General features: G+C 37.8%; 1 protein-coding gene across 1 annotated transcript; it reads right to left on the bottom strand.

Annotated features, from left to right (window-relative positions):
- Nucleotides 1–1,428: 1,428 nt before the first annotated feature.
- LOC146587738 (pancreatic triacylglycerol lipase-like) lies at nt 1,429–17,092 on the bottom strand. The gene is made up of 13 exons (XM_085319145.1): nt 17,072–17,092; nt 16,621–16,669; nt 15,691–15,845; nt 15,012–15,137; nt 13,184–13,318; nt 11,934–12,042; nt 9,071–9,190; nt 8,747–8,866; nt 7,242–7,360; nt 5,992–6,121; nt 4,592–4,703; nt 2,716–2,883; nt 1,429–1,492 (listed from the first exon to the last, which is right to left on the bottom strand). Exons 1-13 carry the CDS (start codon nt 17,090–17,092, stop codon nt 1,429–1,431), a joined length of 1,428 nt encoding a protein of 475 aa, XP_085175271.1.
- Between the last annotated feature and the right edge of the window lie 516 nt (nt 17,093–17,608).

The raw sequence follows: 17,608 nt of genomic DNA, 5'->3' as shown, positions 1-17,608 counted from the left end.
TAAAAAATATAATATTTCAGAAGGTCAGGAATAAATAGCACCATTAGCATTAAAAGCTAGCTAAAGGGAAAGTAATTTGTTGTTCATTTAACATTGCATTTTATGTTATAGCTTTGTAAAGTGTTTGGGGGGGTTGTACAAGCGATTTTACCCTGCTAAAACAAGATGACGGCAGCTCCAGTTCATTATTAGAAGGAGATTTTTTTATTATACTATTGTCAACCTTAATGTCTTGATTCTGTTAGGTGTTTGTTAAAATTACATGGGCTGCTGAAATGGCTATGGCAAAAGATAATGCTGAGAATATCATGACTGTCAAAACAATTGTGTAGGCAAGAATCTGCTTATACTAAGGTAAGGGAACAAAAGACAAAGGAGAAACTCTCTTGCAATGTTAGGAAGTTAATCGTCCTGTTGAAGTTACCTCAGTGGGAGATACTGAGATCAGGAAGCCAAATCCTAGAAGAGACAAGCAGTTGAGGTGAAAAGAAGCATGCAGGGCAACGTCAAAGGGATGCAGGATGCATAGAGACCTGATATCAGATGCAGGCTCTTGTGCTCTGGTTAAACCCAGAAACTGTTTATCTCCCTGGGAGGGAATATGCTTTCCTCCTTGGAATGGAGCACATGAATGAAGTGTAAAAGAATGCGGAGTGTTGGATGCTTTGCCTCCTGCAAAGGTATAGCCCCATAGCTGCAGGAACTCAAGAAAGGTTATGCAGGAGTGCAGGACTTAGTGCAACCTGATTCAAGACAAACAAATCACTTTGTTGAACTTTCTAGGCCAAATATTGAATTTATTTAGCCCCTTATTTTACCAACATGAGGATGGAAAAAACTGGAGCCCAAATAAGCAATAGTCTATAGCTCTCATGGAAAGCAAAGGCTGGGAAAAAAAGTACAAAGCAGATTTCTTGGCTGTGCACTCACTGCTGCCAGCACAAGGAGGGAAGCACTTTAATGAGATGAAGACACCTGTACCATCAGGGTGAAAAACATCTACTGTTCCCTTTTGAAAGAATTTGGTCAAAAAAAATTGGCTTACCATTTGTAGTGCGCCAAACATCTAAGCAGGCATTGCAAGTGGTGTCCTCTTTACTTGCTCATGTTTCTTCCCTATTATTCTCCCTTGAGCAAGGTTTCAGGGAGTCAGGAATCCTGGTATTTTGCAGGCTGTCTGTAGGAATACATCTCTGCAGCCTTCGAGACTGTTGTGTATTAAAATTCTCTGGATTTTTTTTTTTTTTTTTTTTTAGCATGCCTGAACAGGGAGAGTTTCTTCTTGCATGTTTGGTTGCATCTAAAGGTGCTTTTCATTATTCAGGATGTAAGGCTATGATGATTATAACTGCAGTGATTGCAGACTCTAGTGTTTTATGCATGACTAACTTTTATTAATAGCAAGATTTTGAGTATTTGTATACATTGTTAGCAAGCAGTAAGAGTTTGCAGAACATCTTCCCTCACGGTTTCGGAACCACAGAAGTGGAATCTGAAGAAAACAAAGATTATATGAATGCCATGAGTTGCCTAGATTTGTTCACATTGTACAAGTAGATTTGCTTTAATATGTCAACATGATTTGTGATTTGACACAGCTCTGCTACCTGAGAAGAACATGAAATACTTTGAGCTCTTAAGTTTGAAATATTACTGCTGGTAAAAGTATCGAAGGACTGTATTCTGGTTGACTGGCTTCCTTCCTCTATCTTTACATTTTTTTCCCCTCTGATTTGTGTGCTACCATCACAAGATAGGTGATGGATGCTAGTGCTAGCGACAAGAGCCAATCGAGGAGTGAGCACATATTTACTGAAACACTCTTCATCAGCAAGATGTTTTGGTAAATAAAAACTATGATAGAATTTAGGAGCTCTGCTCAGTAGTAGTGCTGCTGCGTGTAATTATTATGCTTTGCTTGAAACTGTTTCCCATGTTCTCTTTTACGTAATTGCATTTTAACTATGAATTTTTATATGGGCCTAAAACATTTCCTGTATCTTCTCCTGTAAATCTCCAATCATGGGGTGGATAAAATGATATAGCTGGTCAGTTCTGGTCAAGCAAGTGAATGGTTTTGTTTTAAAAAGTCCAACTGAATGAGAAAAATTGGATCAGTAAATCATGCTTCTGTAATCTGAGCATTCAAGCCACTGTACAGTGAAGTCTCCAGAAATCCATTTTAGCCAGTTTCAATAGAATTTATATTTAGCCTTTCAAGTACAGCTTCCAAGTATTAGCCTTTTTCGCTGCAATGGTAAGCCTATCATTTTTGTCAAACATGATCTTAAGGACTGTCAATATCAGAGGGAAAACTTCCACTAATTTCAACTGACAGTGAGTCAGACAGCCTAATGCAAGCTTAGATACAGATAAACATTTCTTGTAGACAGGATGTAGGAATTTGGCAAGAACAATGCTGATAATCCAAGTCAGTACTAATTTTTCTTGCCAAAGGGCTATACAGGAAATTTGCTCTTCTAAAGTCTAGATGTATTTTAAATTTTTCTCTGAAATTATTTACTGAAAAGGGCTGAAGTACTAGTAAATGGAATTATGAATTAACAGTATCTTGAAAGGAAGGAAATAAAACATTTTCTTTAGTCTTTTTATTAAATACTTTACAGCTTTTCATGGGCAAATGCTTTTACCTCACATAAAATTTTATCTCTTCTCCCAAGTAACTTTCAAGATTGTCATAATGGATATACTTACATTTTTCCGTCTTCTCCAGATTGCACAGCGACATTTGCAGCACCAAGTTTAGGCAAAGTTGGATTTATCCAGTTATTGTTCCAAAGAAATTTTACCTTTGTAACTGTTCCAATATTAAGTTCTACATCGATTAATTTTGTGTAAGTATTGTCTGGTTTGAGGGATCCCCTTTGAAAAAGAAAAGTTGATAGACATGAGGTGTGGTGGTATTTAATATTAGTTACCAATGCAGTCAACTGGTTGGCTGTGGTAGCATGCTTAGTGGTATGTTGGTAGTAAGATGGAGTTTAGCTTATAGTATGGTAACAGTGTAATTGCCCAGCGTTTATTGGAAGACACAAATGCAGATAGGCCTGTTGCACTGCAATCTTACCTCTCGATGAGGACCCAGTTAAAGGAAAATCCCTGTGGAGAAGTATAGCTTGCTCCCTGTTCATTATGTGGGTCAGGTGAACAGTAACAGTTTTGCAAAATAATATAATCTAATTTACTATTAATTGATTTGTATGATACAGATGTTGGATTTGTTTGGGATGGCCAAAAGGATTATCCACCAGCTTTGGCTGTCTAGCAGATATTCCTGCACTTGCAGCAGTGTGGCTGAGTCAAATGCCTATCTTCTTGGGTCACCATAGTTTATAATCTGGCATACTACTATAACAACTACTTAATTCTGGTCACATCAGTGCAGCAAGCTCTAGATGGCAGCAATTTGAGACTGGAAATGGCTTCAGCTACTAAAGCTTGCTGAATATGAATCAATACTTCAGTCTTCTTCCTTTGCCTAGTTACTTCCTGAAATTTACCTCTGCTGTATCAAGTCAAAAGACATTTGAACATGTGATGTGGTTATGCTTGTAGAACTATCACTGTAGGCATAGCTTGAGAGAATAGGAGGGGAAAAACAAGAGGATTCAGTAGAATTGCCAAGACAAAAATCTCTGCAGATTTAGCAAGCTTTGTGAGAAAGACAGATGGTGACATTTTTATTCCTGCCCGAAACTTTAAACTTTGATTCATCTGCTTTCAGGTGAGGATGTTCACTCTCTCTTCTCCCTATGGCTTATGGTAGTGGAAGTAATGAGAGACAGCACAGACAATCATTTTGCCTCTGTTTTTGTGCTCCCCAAAGGTCCCTGGTAGGAGATTGCGACATTTACTGTGCTCTCTCACAGGAACTGACACAGGCTCAGTGCAGCTCCAGATAGCAACTTTAGTGTGCTGGAGCCCATTCAGTACTGGCAGCCTCATCTCAGGTGGCTGCATGCAAACTGAGGTTAACTCATAGCAAACGCTTTCTGGCAAATGTGAAGTTATTCTCTTAAGAGTGGAAGAGTTACTATATCTCAAGAACATCAAAATCAGAGTGCATGCTCCCCATTTTTACTAGTTTCAGCTATTTTAGTTGAAATAAAAAAGAAAAATTCAAATAAACAAAACCTCATGACTCAAGCAAGCAACTTCAGCTTAAGCAGGCAAAGTCATGAGCAACAGAAAGCAGATTTTTATCAAGTAAAACACTAGGTAACTTTAGCAGTAAGCAATATTTTACAAGAAGAGCAAAGACAAAGAGATCAGAGTTCTGCTAGCATAAATTTAATAACGCCTATATCAGATATTAGGCAAGCTAAACCAAAATTATGTGGTATAGCCAAGATCATGATTATTTTTTCAGTTAGGAAAGATGAGGGGCTACATTCTAACTTTTGCCTTTCAGATGCAAATCCAGAGTGACTGAATTGTTTCTGCATTTATATCAGGAAGCTGTACCTGAGGGCAAAATTTGGTCTCTGAAGTAGGACCAATTTAAACAAAAATATTAAAAATATAAATTAAACATTCTATAGGAGAAGTTTCTATTAAATTTTGAACTTACTGGAAAATCTGATGCTGCTTTGTGTTCCCTTTACTTCCATACAAGGCAATATTTGCATATCCTTTCACTGTACTGCTTCCAGAGAGTGTCACAGATACCTTGTACCTCCAACCTATACAGAAGAAATACAGTAAGCTAGATTGTACCTACAGAGATGAGTCTCCAAAACATTAAATCTTGGGGTTTTTGGTCAGTATCCTACACAGTGGCTGAAAGCAAAAAAAAAAAATTATCGTGGTCTTTGACTTTCAGCTCGAGGCCACATTGCAGGCTGTCTGGACTAAATGGAGTTACCACAATGTTCTCGCACATGAATCTTTGTGCTCCCTGTTCTTCATTGTGTTATAACCATGCAGAGCAGATATAAAATAGTAGCAAATCAGATCTGTCATTGTGTCCCAATGTCTATGCAGCAACGTAAGAATTGGGTAGAGATTTTTTTTTTATTTTCTGGAAAGAGAAAGCTAGTACATAATGTGGTAGAAACAATACAGGCCTCAGCATTTTGACCATGAAAGTTTTTACAGAAAGTGCGACCCTGGAAAGAAGGAGGCATTTAAAGGTGTTAGAAGTGAATACTAATACTGGCTAGTAGGTAAGCATGTAAAAGGAGTGTAAAAACAGATGCACACTGATGCCAAGGAAAATCCTTTCTGTAAATGGGAACTTACCTTTAGCATACAATTAGCAAAAGCATCTTTTCTCCCTTCCATTCTTGTTTACAAAAGAGAAGGAGGATCTGTCTTGTGAGAGCTGACATTTTACAATATATAGGATAACTTACGTTGTAGAGGATCTCTGGAAGTCATCTGATCTGTCCCCTTCTCAAAGCAGGGCCAACTACAGTAGGGTTGCTCAGGATCCTGCCTAGCTGAGTTTTTGAATATCTTAGAGGGTGGAGTTTTCACAGCTTCTCTGGGCCTCTCTTCCTGCATTTAACCACTTTCATTGTGATTCTGGTCTCTTAATTTCTAATAAGAATTTCCCTTGCTGCAACTTCTCTGCATGCTCTCTCCATGCACCTCGTAGTGCAGTCTGGCTCCCTCTTTCTTGTAACTCCATTTTAGGAAGTTAAGAAGAGAAATTRGATTTCACACCCCTAGCCTCCTGTTCTTAGGACTAAAGAAACCCAGCTCTTTGGCATCTTTAAATGTCTCTGCTAACCATCTTGGTGGCCTCTACTTGACTCCCTCCAGTTTGTCAGCACTGTTTTTGTAGTGAGAGGCCTAAAATTGGATGTTTGTATGGGGGCAGAAGAGGAAAAGATATGAGGACCAGCCATTGCAGTGCTGTAAGGTCTGTTCATCTGTTAAAATTACTTGTAAAATGGGGTGGGGAGGGGCAAGGTGGGGAGGAGTGTCTACAAGGACCAGGTGTAGATGGAAACATTCAAGACTCACGAGTAAAATTTTTGGCCTCTCCAGTATTCAGGTAAAGTTTCATGAATTGAGTTTTAATATTCCCTTTGAATTTATCTGCGAAGTGACCCATATTTGGGCATCCATCTTCTGGGCATGGGAAACAAGTTTCCTAGTGAAAAAAAGTAGATCCATTAACAAAGTCTACCAATATAGCTAAGAAAAAAAAATCAGTCATAAAACTTACTTTAACATACCTGTCTAATTAGTTTTGAAGTATAGCAACAACAAATTTCAAATAATCCTTTCTGTAACTAGGAAAAGCTCATATGAGCTTCCCAGTTTTTTCAAAGGCTCTGATTTTTCAGGAATCCTTGTTTTTTCACATGCTGACCATACCAGTGACATCCTTGAATAAGCATGAACTAGAGTATGGAAGATGAGGTGTCCTTCCCAGCAACTCATGAAAGAATGATGTCTCCTTTTATTTTCAGGTTGGGTCAACAAGGGCTCTTCATTCTTAGTTTTATCTTAAAAATGCAGCTTTCCACCATGGTGACAGAAGCGGGTAGTCACCTCCTCCCAAACTGATCTGAAAAGCCTCTGTCAGGTGCTCAGGAGCTATAAAGTTCATTCTAAGCACTGCGCTTCTTTATACTTGTTCTTTGCCCTGTTCTCTTCTGTCCGTGCTGCCTGCCTGCAGGATATAATGAACTTCTACCTCCCTCCTAACATTAGGTTGTAGTCCAGTACTTCCAAGTCTAGGACAGGGAAGAGTTCCCTGACCTTGGTCCAGAAGCCAGCGTGATCTGTGCTTGAGGACACCTTAAGTCACCGCAGTACTTTGACCATGGAATGATCCTGAGAGGCCATTATGTATTATCTTACTTCCTGTTGTTTTGAAATAAGGATACTTAAACTATATTTGAAATCTCACCTTCTACAGTATGGGATTCTGCTTATTGCTGTTTGATTAATGTAATCGGTGATTACTGGAGGAGGCACTCCTTACCTGTTCCCTGGTTTGACACAGCAGAGTAGGCCTAGGGAAGCCACGCCTGCTCTGGTTTCGCGTCAGTACAGAAACAAGAGTACCTCTCTGTTGTGTTGTTACCTTTTGTTGCTTTGGTGCATGCCAGCTGCATGAGCTACAGGACTTTAAGATACCCCTCAGTTCTCTTGCAAATACACTTATTGAGTGCAAGCTAGCATAAATAAGTTGAACTTTAGAGGCATAGATAAGCGCCACTGCTTTTAAAAAGGTCCATCCTGAAGGTCTGAAAAATACTTACCGTTTCAAAAACGTCATATGAAGCACAAGGATAGCCTAGAAATCCATCAGGGGAGATAATACTCTCAGAGTAATATTTGTAACTCCTCAAATGATTACAAGCCATAAAGTCTCGTGTTCCTGTGAAAAAATGCTGCCAGGTTAGTTCTTCTTTTCTGTTAATATATGAGAATGGATACTGATATAGTACTTGCCATGTTATTTGAATGGATCTTCCTTCCTCGAGAGCCTTGTCACAATTCCTGGAGTGTTAAACTTGAGATTCAAAACTTGTTTTAGTGACAAATTGATACTCCTAGGAATGCCATGGACTCAGCAGGCATAAAATGCAAACTTAAAATGTACTGTAAAGAATTACTGTGCAGCTCAGCTCATCCCCCTTCTATCCCTTCACAAATACTTACTCAAGTAATCTGAATGAGTTTCACAGTAGAAATGAGGACTGTATGAAACAGGTCTTTTATAGGCAACAGTTTGCATTACCATAACAAAAAGAAACCAAATGAAAGGTATTTAACAATGAACAATTCTGATTTATTCCAGCTGAGGACTTCAAAACAAAATTATTATTATTTGAAGAATGTTTAAGGAAGGGGAGAATCTCAAAATTTAAATAATGAATAAGTTATTTCTGTTGAGTTCCTTAATTTTCTTGACTTTAGGGAAAAAGAAGATGATATATATATGAGATATACAAGTATTTCTTTGTGCTTTAATTCCCCATTATTGATAACAAGCTTACTCTAGGAGAAAAAAAAGAAAAGAGATAAATGTTGCATTGAATAAAACCTGTGGATAACAGGTCCCACAGGTATGTTCTTAGATTCTCAGAGTTTATTTACTGAAAGGGGTCATATATTGAAAAGTTTCTAGAGCAGAAAACATGTCTTTATGTTTTGTGAAGTATAATTTAACTTTATGATACTATTTCTAATAAGAACTGCACAAAACAAAGAATAAACAAAAATGGATCTGAGCAGCCAATCTCTTTTTAAACGACTGAAAATAGACACACTGACATTGTTCCTATGCAACTTGGTTTTGTAACAGGTAATTGAAATTACTTGTTAAGAAACTATTTACCTCAAGAAACTGATATAAATTTATTACTCTATCTCAGAAAAATTGCAGCTAAAGAATTGCATAATAGATGTAGATGTATTATTGTCCTACTCCACCCAGTATTGCTGCTAGGTAACTAAATAATAGAAGCAAACTTAAATTTGTTGTTACAGACCATTCCATAGTTTGGCACAGTTCAAACACGTTTGTTTCTGCTACTGGATACTTCAGAGCAGACATATTTTTCTAGAAGCAGACTCCACTTTTTGATCCCTGTATGGAAATTGGTTCTGGAATGTGGTATGTCTGAACGTACTAAGAGTTTCACTGCACTCTATGGCTGTTATTATTGACAGACACATCAACAGCTAGTCCAAAACACTTAAAATAAGAAAACTTAAGTCATATTTTCAGGATGACTTTCCTCTGAATTAACATACTTACCTTCCCAGATGCCATCAAGATCTACCACCTGTGAAATAGGATTCTTCCCACATCCTGGCATTTGCTCGCCTCCATTTGGATAAAAATCAAGATGTCCTATAGCTGAGCTCATTCCAAAACCTGAAGTATTTAAAGCACAGGTAAGCACATTTTAAATGAATGTTGTCTGATACATATAGATGCTGGCATGAAGTTTGGGGACTGGAATGGTATTTGTGTTATGTCTGCAGAGCACCTAGCATAATTGAGTCATGATAAATGATTAGGACAGCCAAGTGCCACAGAACATAAATAAATAAGTAATAATGCAAGGTGAACACTCACCCAAGTTGGGGATYGTGGGAGCTGAATCAGTGTGAATAACATCAACAAACTTTGCATCAGACTTATCCAGCCTGACTTCAATTGGAGTGCCTTGAAAATAAGGCTGGGCGGGGTCCAGTCCTTAAAGGAAAAATATTTATGTTACATATAGATAAAGAGATACAGCTTTGTCATTCTATATGATGGTATGATTGCATATAATTGATGTCACATTTATTGCTGTCTATGGCTCATATCTATACAGTGTATGTGTTTAAAAAAAAAAAAAAAGATGTCATGCTTTCAGTTAGGGTGGAATCCCAGGCAGGAGAAATGCTTATGCATATGAAACCTATTGAATTTTACTGATTTACCTCAATATTGAATTCCAACACTTGAATATCACTTATTATTTTGAGGGATGTTTAACTAGAAAGAAAATTTTGCCCAAATGGAGGTTACTGTGTCTGCATCCCATATAGCTCGTCTGTGTGGTTTCTAGAGTACCTTGTTTGAACAATTCAGGAGTTGCTATTGGTATTGCTGCCAAATTCTTGAATGATTGAAAACCAATATACCTGCTTGTGGCCCCCAATCCAGATTTTGAAACTTAGTTCTCAAGTGTCCATTTTTGAAATCATGATCTTTTCTTCTGATCCTAGAATGAAACGGTATTCATTTGCTCCCCAAATTGCTGCAGCAATTTCAGAAGCTTGTAAAGTCTTGCTAATTCCAGAATGTATATTAACTTATACTTGCATCTCTTATTGTCCTTGAGGAACCGATTTGGTTTTGCTTTTAGGCTGAATTTGGTAGAGTATTAGTCTGCGAAGCTTAGTTCAAGGCTCAGCAAGCTCAAAATCTCTGAGGAAATGCAGTGATTGAAAAGGGCTGTGTTAACATTTGAAATTGTGTTTTGTATATGAATAGTCACTGTTTAATGCACACTACCCTTAGCACTGCGTGTTTGATGAATAAGGAGATCAAACAAGTAGTTTTAAATTTTTTAACTGCTGAACATGTTAAAAAATTGCTAAATAGTGCACATTGCAGGATGAATTACTTGTATTTTGAGAAGTGGGTTTGTCACAAGTTTATGAGATAGTACCTCTTCAGTTTTGTTTTCTGGGAGAGTACCGAATGTGTTTTAAAACAGTCAAAATGTGGTCTGTGCTTTGTGAGGCACCTGGAATACCTTTTCTAATGAATGAATACATATTTTAATAAATGTACATATATGATTGCCAGTTGCTTTTTTTTAAGTGTCACTTAAAAAAATTTAAGAAAGACAAGGGCTATTCCTTGAAGACAGATAAAGGGACATGGTGAATGGTTATTCAGAGGCTGTGTTGCTCTGATGCTCCTGCTCTAGATAGGAGCTGCCTGTCACTGTGTGCTAAGAAAGCCTGCACTTCTAAGAAACTTCTTGCCTCTCTGCAGTAAACATTTTAATCATTTAAGTCTTGTGTGTAATATGGTTGCAAAATGGTGAGGTTCCTTCAAGCGTTGTTTGCTCTCAAGTAGTTTGAATAGAGTGCAGGTGACAAGCCAAAGAATGCAGAAAAATGAAAACTTGCTTTTGGATCTCCTGACCAGGGAAGATCAAAACACTTCTGGTTGATAGTCACAGCAGCTTGATCAAGATAAGAGGTAATTACCTCTTGTAAGACAGAGAGACTATTTTTTACCATGGTGGAGAATGTCCTTAGTCTTCATGTTCAGGGTGACATTTGGGAAGCTCCAAAGCAAACTAGATCCAAAAATGTCTGCTTTGAAAGAGCTAAAAAAGGAAAACCTAGGTCAGCAGTAAAGAGATGAAAAGTCTCTGCTTTCTTACTTTCTCAGAGCTCAGTGTGTGTAACTCACAAGAGGGAAAGACAATAGTGCTAGCAAGATGAAAATTGGTACAGCTTATTAAAAATGAAGAGAACAAGTCCATATTCTTAAAAGTGTCTCAACTCAGAACTATTACCAAAACTAATAGCAAAACAATGGTACAAAATAACTAACTATTCACTGTTGTGCTGCTTTTAGCATGTTTTGGAAGGGTCTGCAAGGAGTGGGTGAAGTGCACCAGATGTGCTGCTCTATAATAGGCCAGAATAATGAAAGATGAGGGTGGCAGGAGAGAAGCTGCCAGGATGAGGAAGATAGAGACTTCCTTGGTTTGTTGTAATATAGTAGTGTTGGACAAATGGTTTAGAAAAACAATCATGGTAGCTAAAGCTGGTTCAGGTTGTATGTTAATTATTGTGAGTTCATTTTTAGCAGTCTCAATGGAATGTCAGCATCATTTTGTGCTATTCCAGGCTAGAGTTAGTCTGGAACAAGCTATGGCCACGTTATAGGCCCATGTCTGAAATTCAAGTGACAGTAGAGGAATCCTGCCATATGGAGAAGAAATCAACAGCTTCCTCTGCGATGGGGACAAGGTCTAGGTACAGAAAATCACTTTCTGCCCATTCACAGAGACAAAATCAACACTTAGGTTATGTACTTTTAGAGACTTTCTTCAAGGAGCACAAACTACTCCCTCCACTGATGTTGCTGGTTTGGAGCACCAGAGAGTTTTACAGTAATTGCTGCAATCATAAAAGTGCTTGACCAGGTCAGCTGATGCTATTGCAAGGGACATTTGGTGCTTTTAGCTGTATGGAGCCTTCACATTGCTATGCAAACATATGCACACAGAATAACCATCAAACTGACGTGTTTTCGAACACTTACCCGGGTACTGCTCCAGGCTGCACTGTGAGAAGAGGGTAAATTCTATATTGCCCAAATAACCTTTGACTGAACTACAGCCTACAGTCAGATACAATTGTAGAGAAAATGGGAGGCAACATTTTGCTAAGCAGTGGTGTCTTTCTTAATTCTGATTTACCAGTTATTCTTCCAATCTCTGGCATCCTTCTCCCAGCCTCGCCTGCTGCATGTGCTCCAAGGCTATGACCAATTAAGTGGACATTGGCTGGAGAGTATCCAAATTTTTCCTGAGGAAAATAGTAATATAAAAAAAATCCATTTTCATCAACAATAGTGAGGAATAAAGAAGGGCTGAAAAGCTACTCTTAGTTTGACTACAGACTCAGAGCCCAGTCTACAAGGGAATCCTACAGAATTTCAGCATCTATTTGCCAGTTTAGGTACTTATGTCCAAAACTTAGGTTTTTTTAGAACCTTGTACCCAGCTGTTGCCCTCATTTGAATGTTCCTGACTATAATATAGTCCTGAGGCGCTCTATATGTTTTACAAATTCTAGATTCACTGAGGTTCACAGAATGCTTATCTGAGTTGCAAGATTCAACCTGTCAAGGATTCTTAGCTACATCTGGCAGTTGAGATATCACATAAGCTTGAGGTGGAGATGAAAGAAGAGATGCCTTCAGCCTTTTTGGAATATAATTCAGTGGCTGGGTGTAGAGAACACTCCTAACCCCAGCATTACTATATATTTTAGTAACTCAGAGGTCTCCATGGGAAACGCGTTCAGAGCACTTAGACTAAAGCAAAGCTTTGAACCAAGCCTCACTTTCCAAGTGAAGTRTCTTCACTTTGCACAAATGGCTAAGAAATGAGGTATGTGGCAGCTTCTGTAGATTTAGGCACTGTATACAATGGCTTTCTGTAGCATCTAGAAAGTTCCTATTTGTTCCCAAACATTTTTGCTCACCTGAGAGGCAGCAATTGTTCTCCCATTGCTGCTAACTGCCAGCTGGTTTAATGTTGTTTTTAAGAGCTGTTTTGTAGATTTTGTTGCCTTGGGAAGGCAGTATGCTATGTTGATTATTTCTGCATATTTAAAACTCTTTACATTTGTTAACATATATAAAGTAACTCTTTACATCTGTTAACATATATAAAGTAATTATTCACCTGTACTTTGGGGATATCTGGTAGAAATTCATATCTGTAAGTTACCTAATGCTGCTATTTTATTTCTGTAACTGGAAAAAACCCAACTCTATTATTTTCAGCAGAATTTCAAAAATAATCACTGAGTAGGATTTTTTTTTTTTTTTTTTTTTTTTTTTTTNTGCTGGTTTCATGCACATTGCATACTTAGAAGTTTCTGGATCATATTTTTTGAAATCAACATTATGACTGTAGCTTTATAACTAGAAGATTCTTACCCTTAGAACATTTACAAAATAAGCTATTTCCGCGCCTACAACACGAATGTTGTTTGATGCTTGGGTATACTGACATCTTGAGCCTTTTTTCCAGTCTATGCAGATACAGTTCACGTCTTCCACTGTAAACATCCTCTGGTTTGTAAAACAAAAGTAAAAAGCAAACAATTCCACAACAAATGTAATATGAAAATAATTTACATTGCTTATTATAGCCAAACTCTTAAATGCTTTATCAATTTCTATGAAAATATTTTAAGAAACAAAGTCTTAGCATGTATCTGTCATCTGCTTGCACACAGGCACATGTGTGCGCACACAATATTGAAATAGACTGTTTTACTGCAGTAATAGCCAAACCATCATTTCAAATGCCCAAAGCAGTAATTTCTGCAGAGGGGAAAATAGGATGAATACTGGTACTTTCAATTTTTGACTTCAATCAAGCTATATACGTAACATTAAAGAAGAGCTCTACTTATGCACTGATTCACTTAAGTGGTTTAAAAGTACATCTWTAATTATGAATTCCCTTCAACCAAAGGGATTTAAGAGGACTAGAAGCAAAATGTGAGCCATTTATAACCATCATCTTTTTGACTGTGAGGTTCCAGAGAAACGGAAGAGGGCAAAACAAAACTCTATTTTGATAGACTGGAAAATGAGAGACTGAAAATTATAAAACTTCAAGCTGCTTATGATACTTTGAATAAATTACTAACTAATAAATCCAACAAACATACATTCTTAGATAATAATCATAGAATATAATCACAGAATCAGTAAGGTTGGAAGGGACCTCTGGAGATCATCTAGTCCAACCCTCCTGCTCAGCAGGGTCAACAGAGATTTTTCAAAGAGAAACTGTCAGATAAATACAATTTATTTTCTTTTGGCTAGGTAACAAAAAGAATCAGGTAGTGGAGATGCAATAAGTATAAAATCTTGATTTATGTGGATTTTTATGTTATTCTTTATAGCAGTTTCATAAGCAAATGGGGACATATTTTTAAAAAAGTTGTAGTTGTGTGGATCATTAATTGAAAAACCCTATCTAGAAAGTAAGAAAGTATCATAAGTTGTCAACTTGTATTCTGTTCTACACTCCATAAAATTCCTTGCTTTCATTAGTGACTGGAATAGAAAGCATATTTATAGGATTTGAGAAGACACCAAGTCAGCAGGAATTGCAACTGTGTATGGGGACAGGATTAAGAAAAATCTTGACAAATTGGAGAATTGGTGCAAAATCGATAAGAGTGCTTTGTACTTCATCCACTATTAATAGCAACTTCTAGTTTGATGGTATTGTTAGAAATAATTCTCTGAGGTCCCTTCTGGCTATAAACTTTGACGGCTTTGTTGATTCTGTTAATGGTCAGTCCATGTCCTCAGCCTCCAGTACCCTACTGGCAGTCCATAGCGTTGTGATGGACTTCCCATACATAGAAACCTGACTCTTGTCTGGAGAAGTACGAGGCAGTAGTTATCAATCTGCAGTTATTTTTGTAATCACCCTCATTCCTAAGCAACGTGTTGCCTCAGGGTTTATGTTGTTTTTACCACAGAAAAGACACAGATTGAACAAATACTTTTCCCTCACTTTGCTTATGAATGTGGTGCATTTTGCCTAAAGTTTTTCTTCAAGTTGCAGAGCTACATATTTGAGTTGCTGACATTTTGAAAATAAGTGGTCATTTCCTCCCTTCTTATCAGTACAACATGAGAGAAATTGGTTAGAAATAGAGAAAATAGACAATTTATAGGAATATATTATAAATGCTTACTAAGGAAATTCGCAAGGGTAAGATCTCCATATGGTACATACCTTGCACATATCTGACAGCCAGTTTTCTTCTCCTTTGTCTATAAATCCATGTATAATAAATCTGGTTATCCTGCCTGCATTAAAATTTGATTGTTCGATTGTTGAGGCATCAACTGCAGAGATCTCCTGTTATGGAGATTGAATTATTGAACATTTAAATCTGTTCTCTATAAAGAGCTTATTAAAAATTTAATGGAAATAGAAAACACTTGTTACTGAAGACGAACTGTGTTCATTTGTATAGGCATGTAAATATTACATAACACTAAGATCATCTACAAGGATTCACATGAATTCAAGTGTGTATCCCCATTCAAACCAAGGCAAGCTTTGTCACGTATCTTAGCCAAGACTTCTAATGTTTTCCTCCTATGTGGAAACAGTTACAAAACAACTTTATAGATGTGCAGTTTCCTAGTACTTTTCAGTGGTCTTACAAAAAAGTGGGTGTGTGCTGCTTCATGAGGGCTGGTGGAGAGTTTTTTTGCTGTAGCAAAAGAACTCTTAGTGAGAATTCTGCTCCACAGACTTTTCCAAGGAGCTGGAAAAGGTTGTCTCTTGAATAAACTGGAGAGATGGCCATTTCTAACATTTTCCAGGAACACTGCTAGCTTGAGTCTGTGTTTATATGTTCTTTTTGCATGTGATCTGAGAAGGTTTAAACTATAACAGTTCTTACTTGAAAGTTGTCAGGATTTTCTTTTGTGTATAGGAGGAAGCGGGTGCTTATCTTTTCTGGATTCCAGGGTAATTTATGGATGGGTCTTTCCACAGTCCCAGACCATGGTATATCATCTGAGAAACATCCAAGCCGTTCATAGCAAACTTCTGTGCCTGTAGCACACAGATCAGATCATTAATATGTGAATGAGCAAAGAAGTGGCGCAGTCTAGTCCTAATACATAGCTTCTTCCCTCTAAAAGTCTCTTGGTCTGTTGAAACTCCTACAGTTAAAATAAAGCAAAGACCAACAGTTGCTCTCTCCGCTCTGTAAAGGCTACAGTATATCCCAAGGAAAGTAGCCACCCTATTGCCTGTAAATAGAGAAAGTATTCAGTGAAGTTCCTGTACCCTTCCTTGGGTAGCTTTCCTCAACTGTCTTTTGCCTAATGCAAAGACAGCTGATCAATTTCTCCTTATACCGAGCCAAGATATTGCAAATAATCAGCAGTAATCTGGGACTGTGCTGAGCCGGTGACTACACTGTATATGAGAAATTTTATACAAGCCTGTACCTTCTGCTGAGCATGAAGCTATATCCCCATTGGGCTGTCCCCTCCTTGCATTTTGCATTTCTAGCACTAAAGAAGAGTACAAAGAATGTTTCCTTATACTTTGGTCTGATAGAGAAGACAAGTACAATAGGTTTTGCTTTGAGATAGAAAAAACTCATACCTCTAATTGCATGACCCTAAGGTGGGATTTCGAGAGTGGAGAAGAGAGAGAACAACCTCCCCCCACCCACACACATATGCACTCATCTCACTGTGTGTGAATGAATACAATGTAGCTCCACTCAGTAAGTGTAGAGACAGTATAGGGTAGAATAATATCTCATGAAATATAGCAATGTAGAAAGGCTATATTAAAAGTAATCCTGCATTCTTACCTCTGGCTGTGCTGAGCAGAAACGGTGCAAGTATCCAAATTCCAAGCATCTACAACAGTGAAAAAAGAAACAGCTAGAACTTGCTAACCTGCTGATTAGCAAGCTAGCTTTGACATACTGAATTTTTCTCATGATGAAAAGGACCCTTTGTCTTCTCTGCCACCTGTATCTATGACTGCTTCATGTGTGAGACATATGTGAGTCAGTTTTACGTTAGCTAGATGCAGTAGTGATTGTGAGGCTGCAAAATCTACTAAAGGCTCATAGCTTAAGTCCAGAGTGATCTCTCTCCAGTTTACACTGCTATTGGGATGTATTCAAGCTACTTTAAAAATAGAATAAAGATGTCAATATGAGGGACAAACCCTTTCCTCCCCCCCACTTTGAACTGCTGTGTCTTAGGAAGGCATCTGCATGACARAGTAATAAAAAAATAAACCCAGCTACTTACAGTGCAACCTTGAAGCTTCATGCGCTAACGAACAAGCTTTGCATGCACTTTTATAATATGCTTTATCCTTGGAAACATTCCCATAAAGATAGGAAAATTTATTTATTTCAGATTATAGTTTATAGTTAAGCTGGAGAACCCCTTTGAGTCCAGAATAGGATTGTACATCTAAAAGTAGGGTAACTTGAGTTAATAGGTTCCCAAGAAGCAACACATCATTGATGGGACATTAGAAAGAATTATGTGAGTCTGGGTGGCACATTTAGGGGATTGTTTTAGTTGGGATGCCTTTTTCTTCTGAGAGTGTTGTGTGGTTGTGATATAGGGGTCAACTAGGAATTTAATGGGGGACCACATAGGCTTTAAATTCTCTTCCCTGCCCTCTGTTGAGTGAATTTGGATATGAAATGCTCCTATGCTTCTGGATCCTTGGTGGCCATTTCCTGATATTATCTCAGTTCAGAGAAGCCTTATCCCTTACAGAAATTTCTTTGTGGGACTGGTACATCTTTTCATAGTGGGAGAGACTGATCTCTT

The sequence above is a fragment of the Rhea americana genome, unplaced genomic scaffold (genome assembly GCF_003343005.1).
Source record: "Rhea americana isolate MKP2758 unplaced genomic scaffold, rheAme1 scaffold_57, whole genome shotgun sequence".
NCBI lineage: Eukaryota > Metazoa > Chordata > Aves > Rheiformes > Rheidae > Rhea > Rhea americana.
The sequence above is the reverse complement of the archived record's forward strand: the minus strand, read 5'-3'. Positions and strand labels throughout refer to the sequence as shown.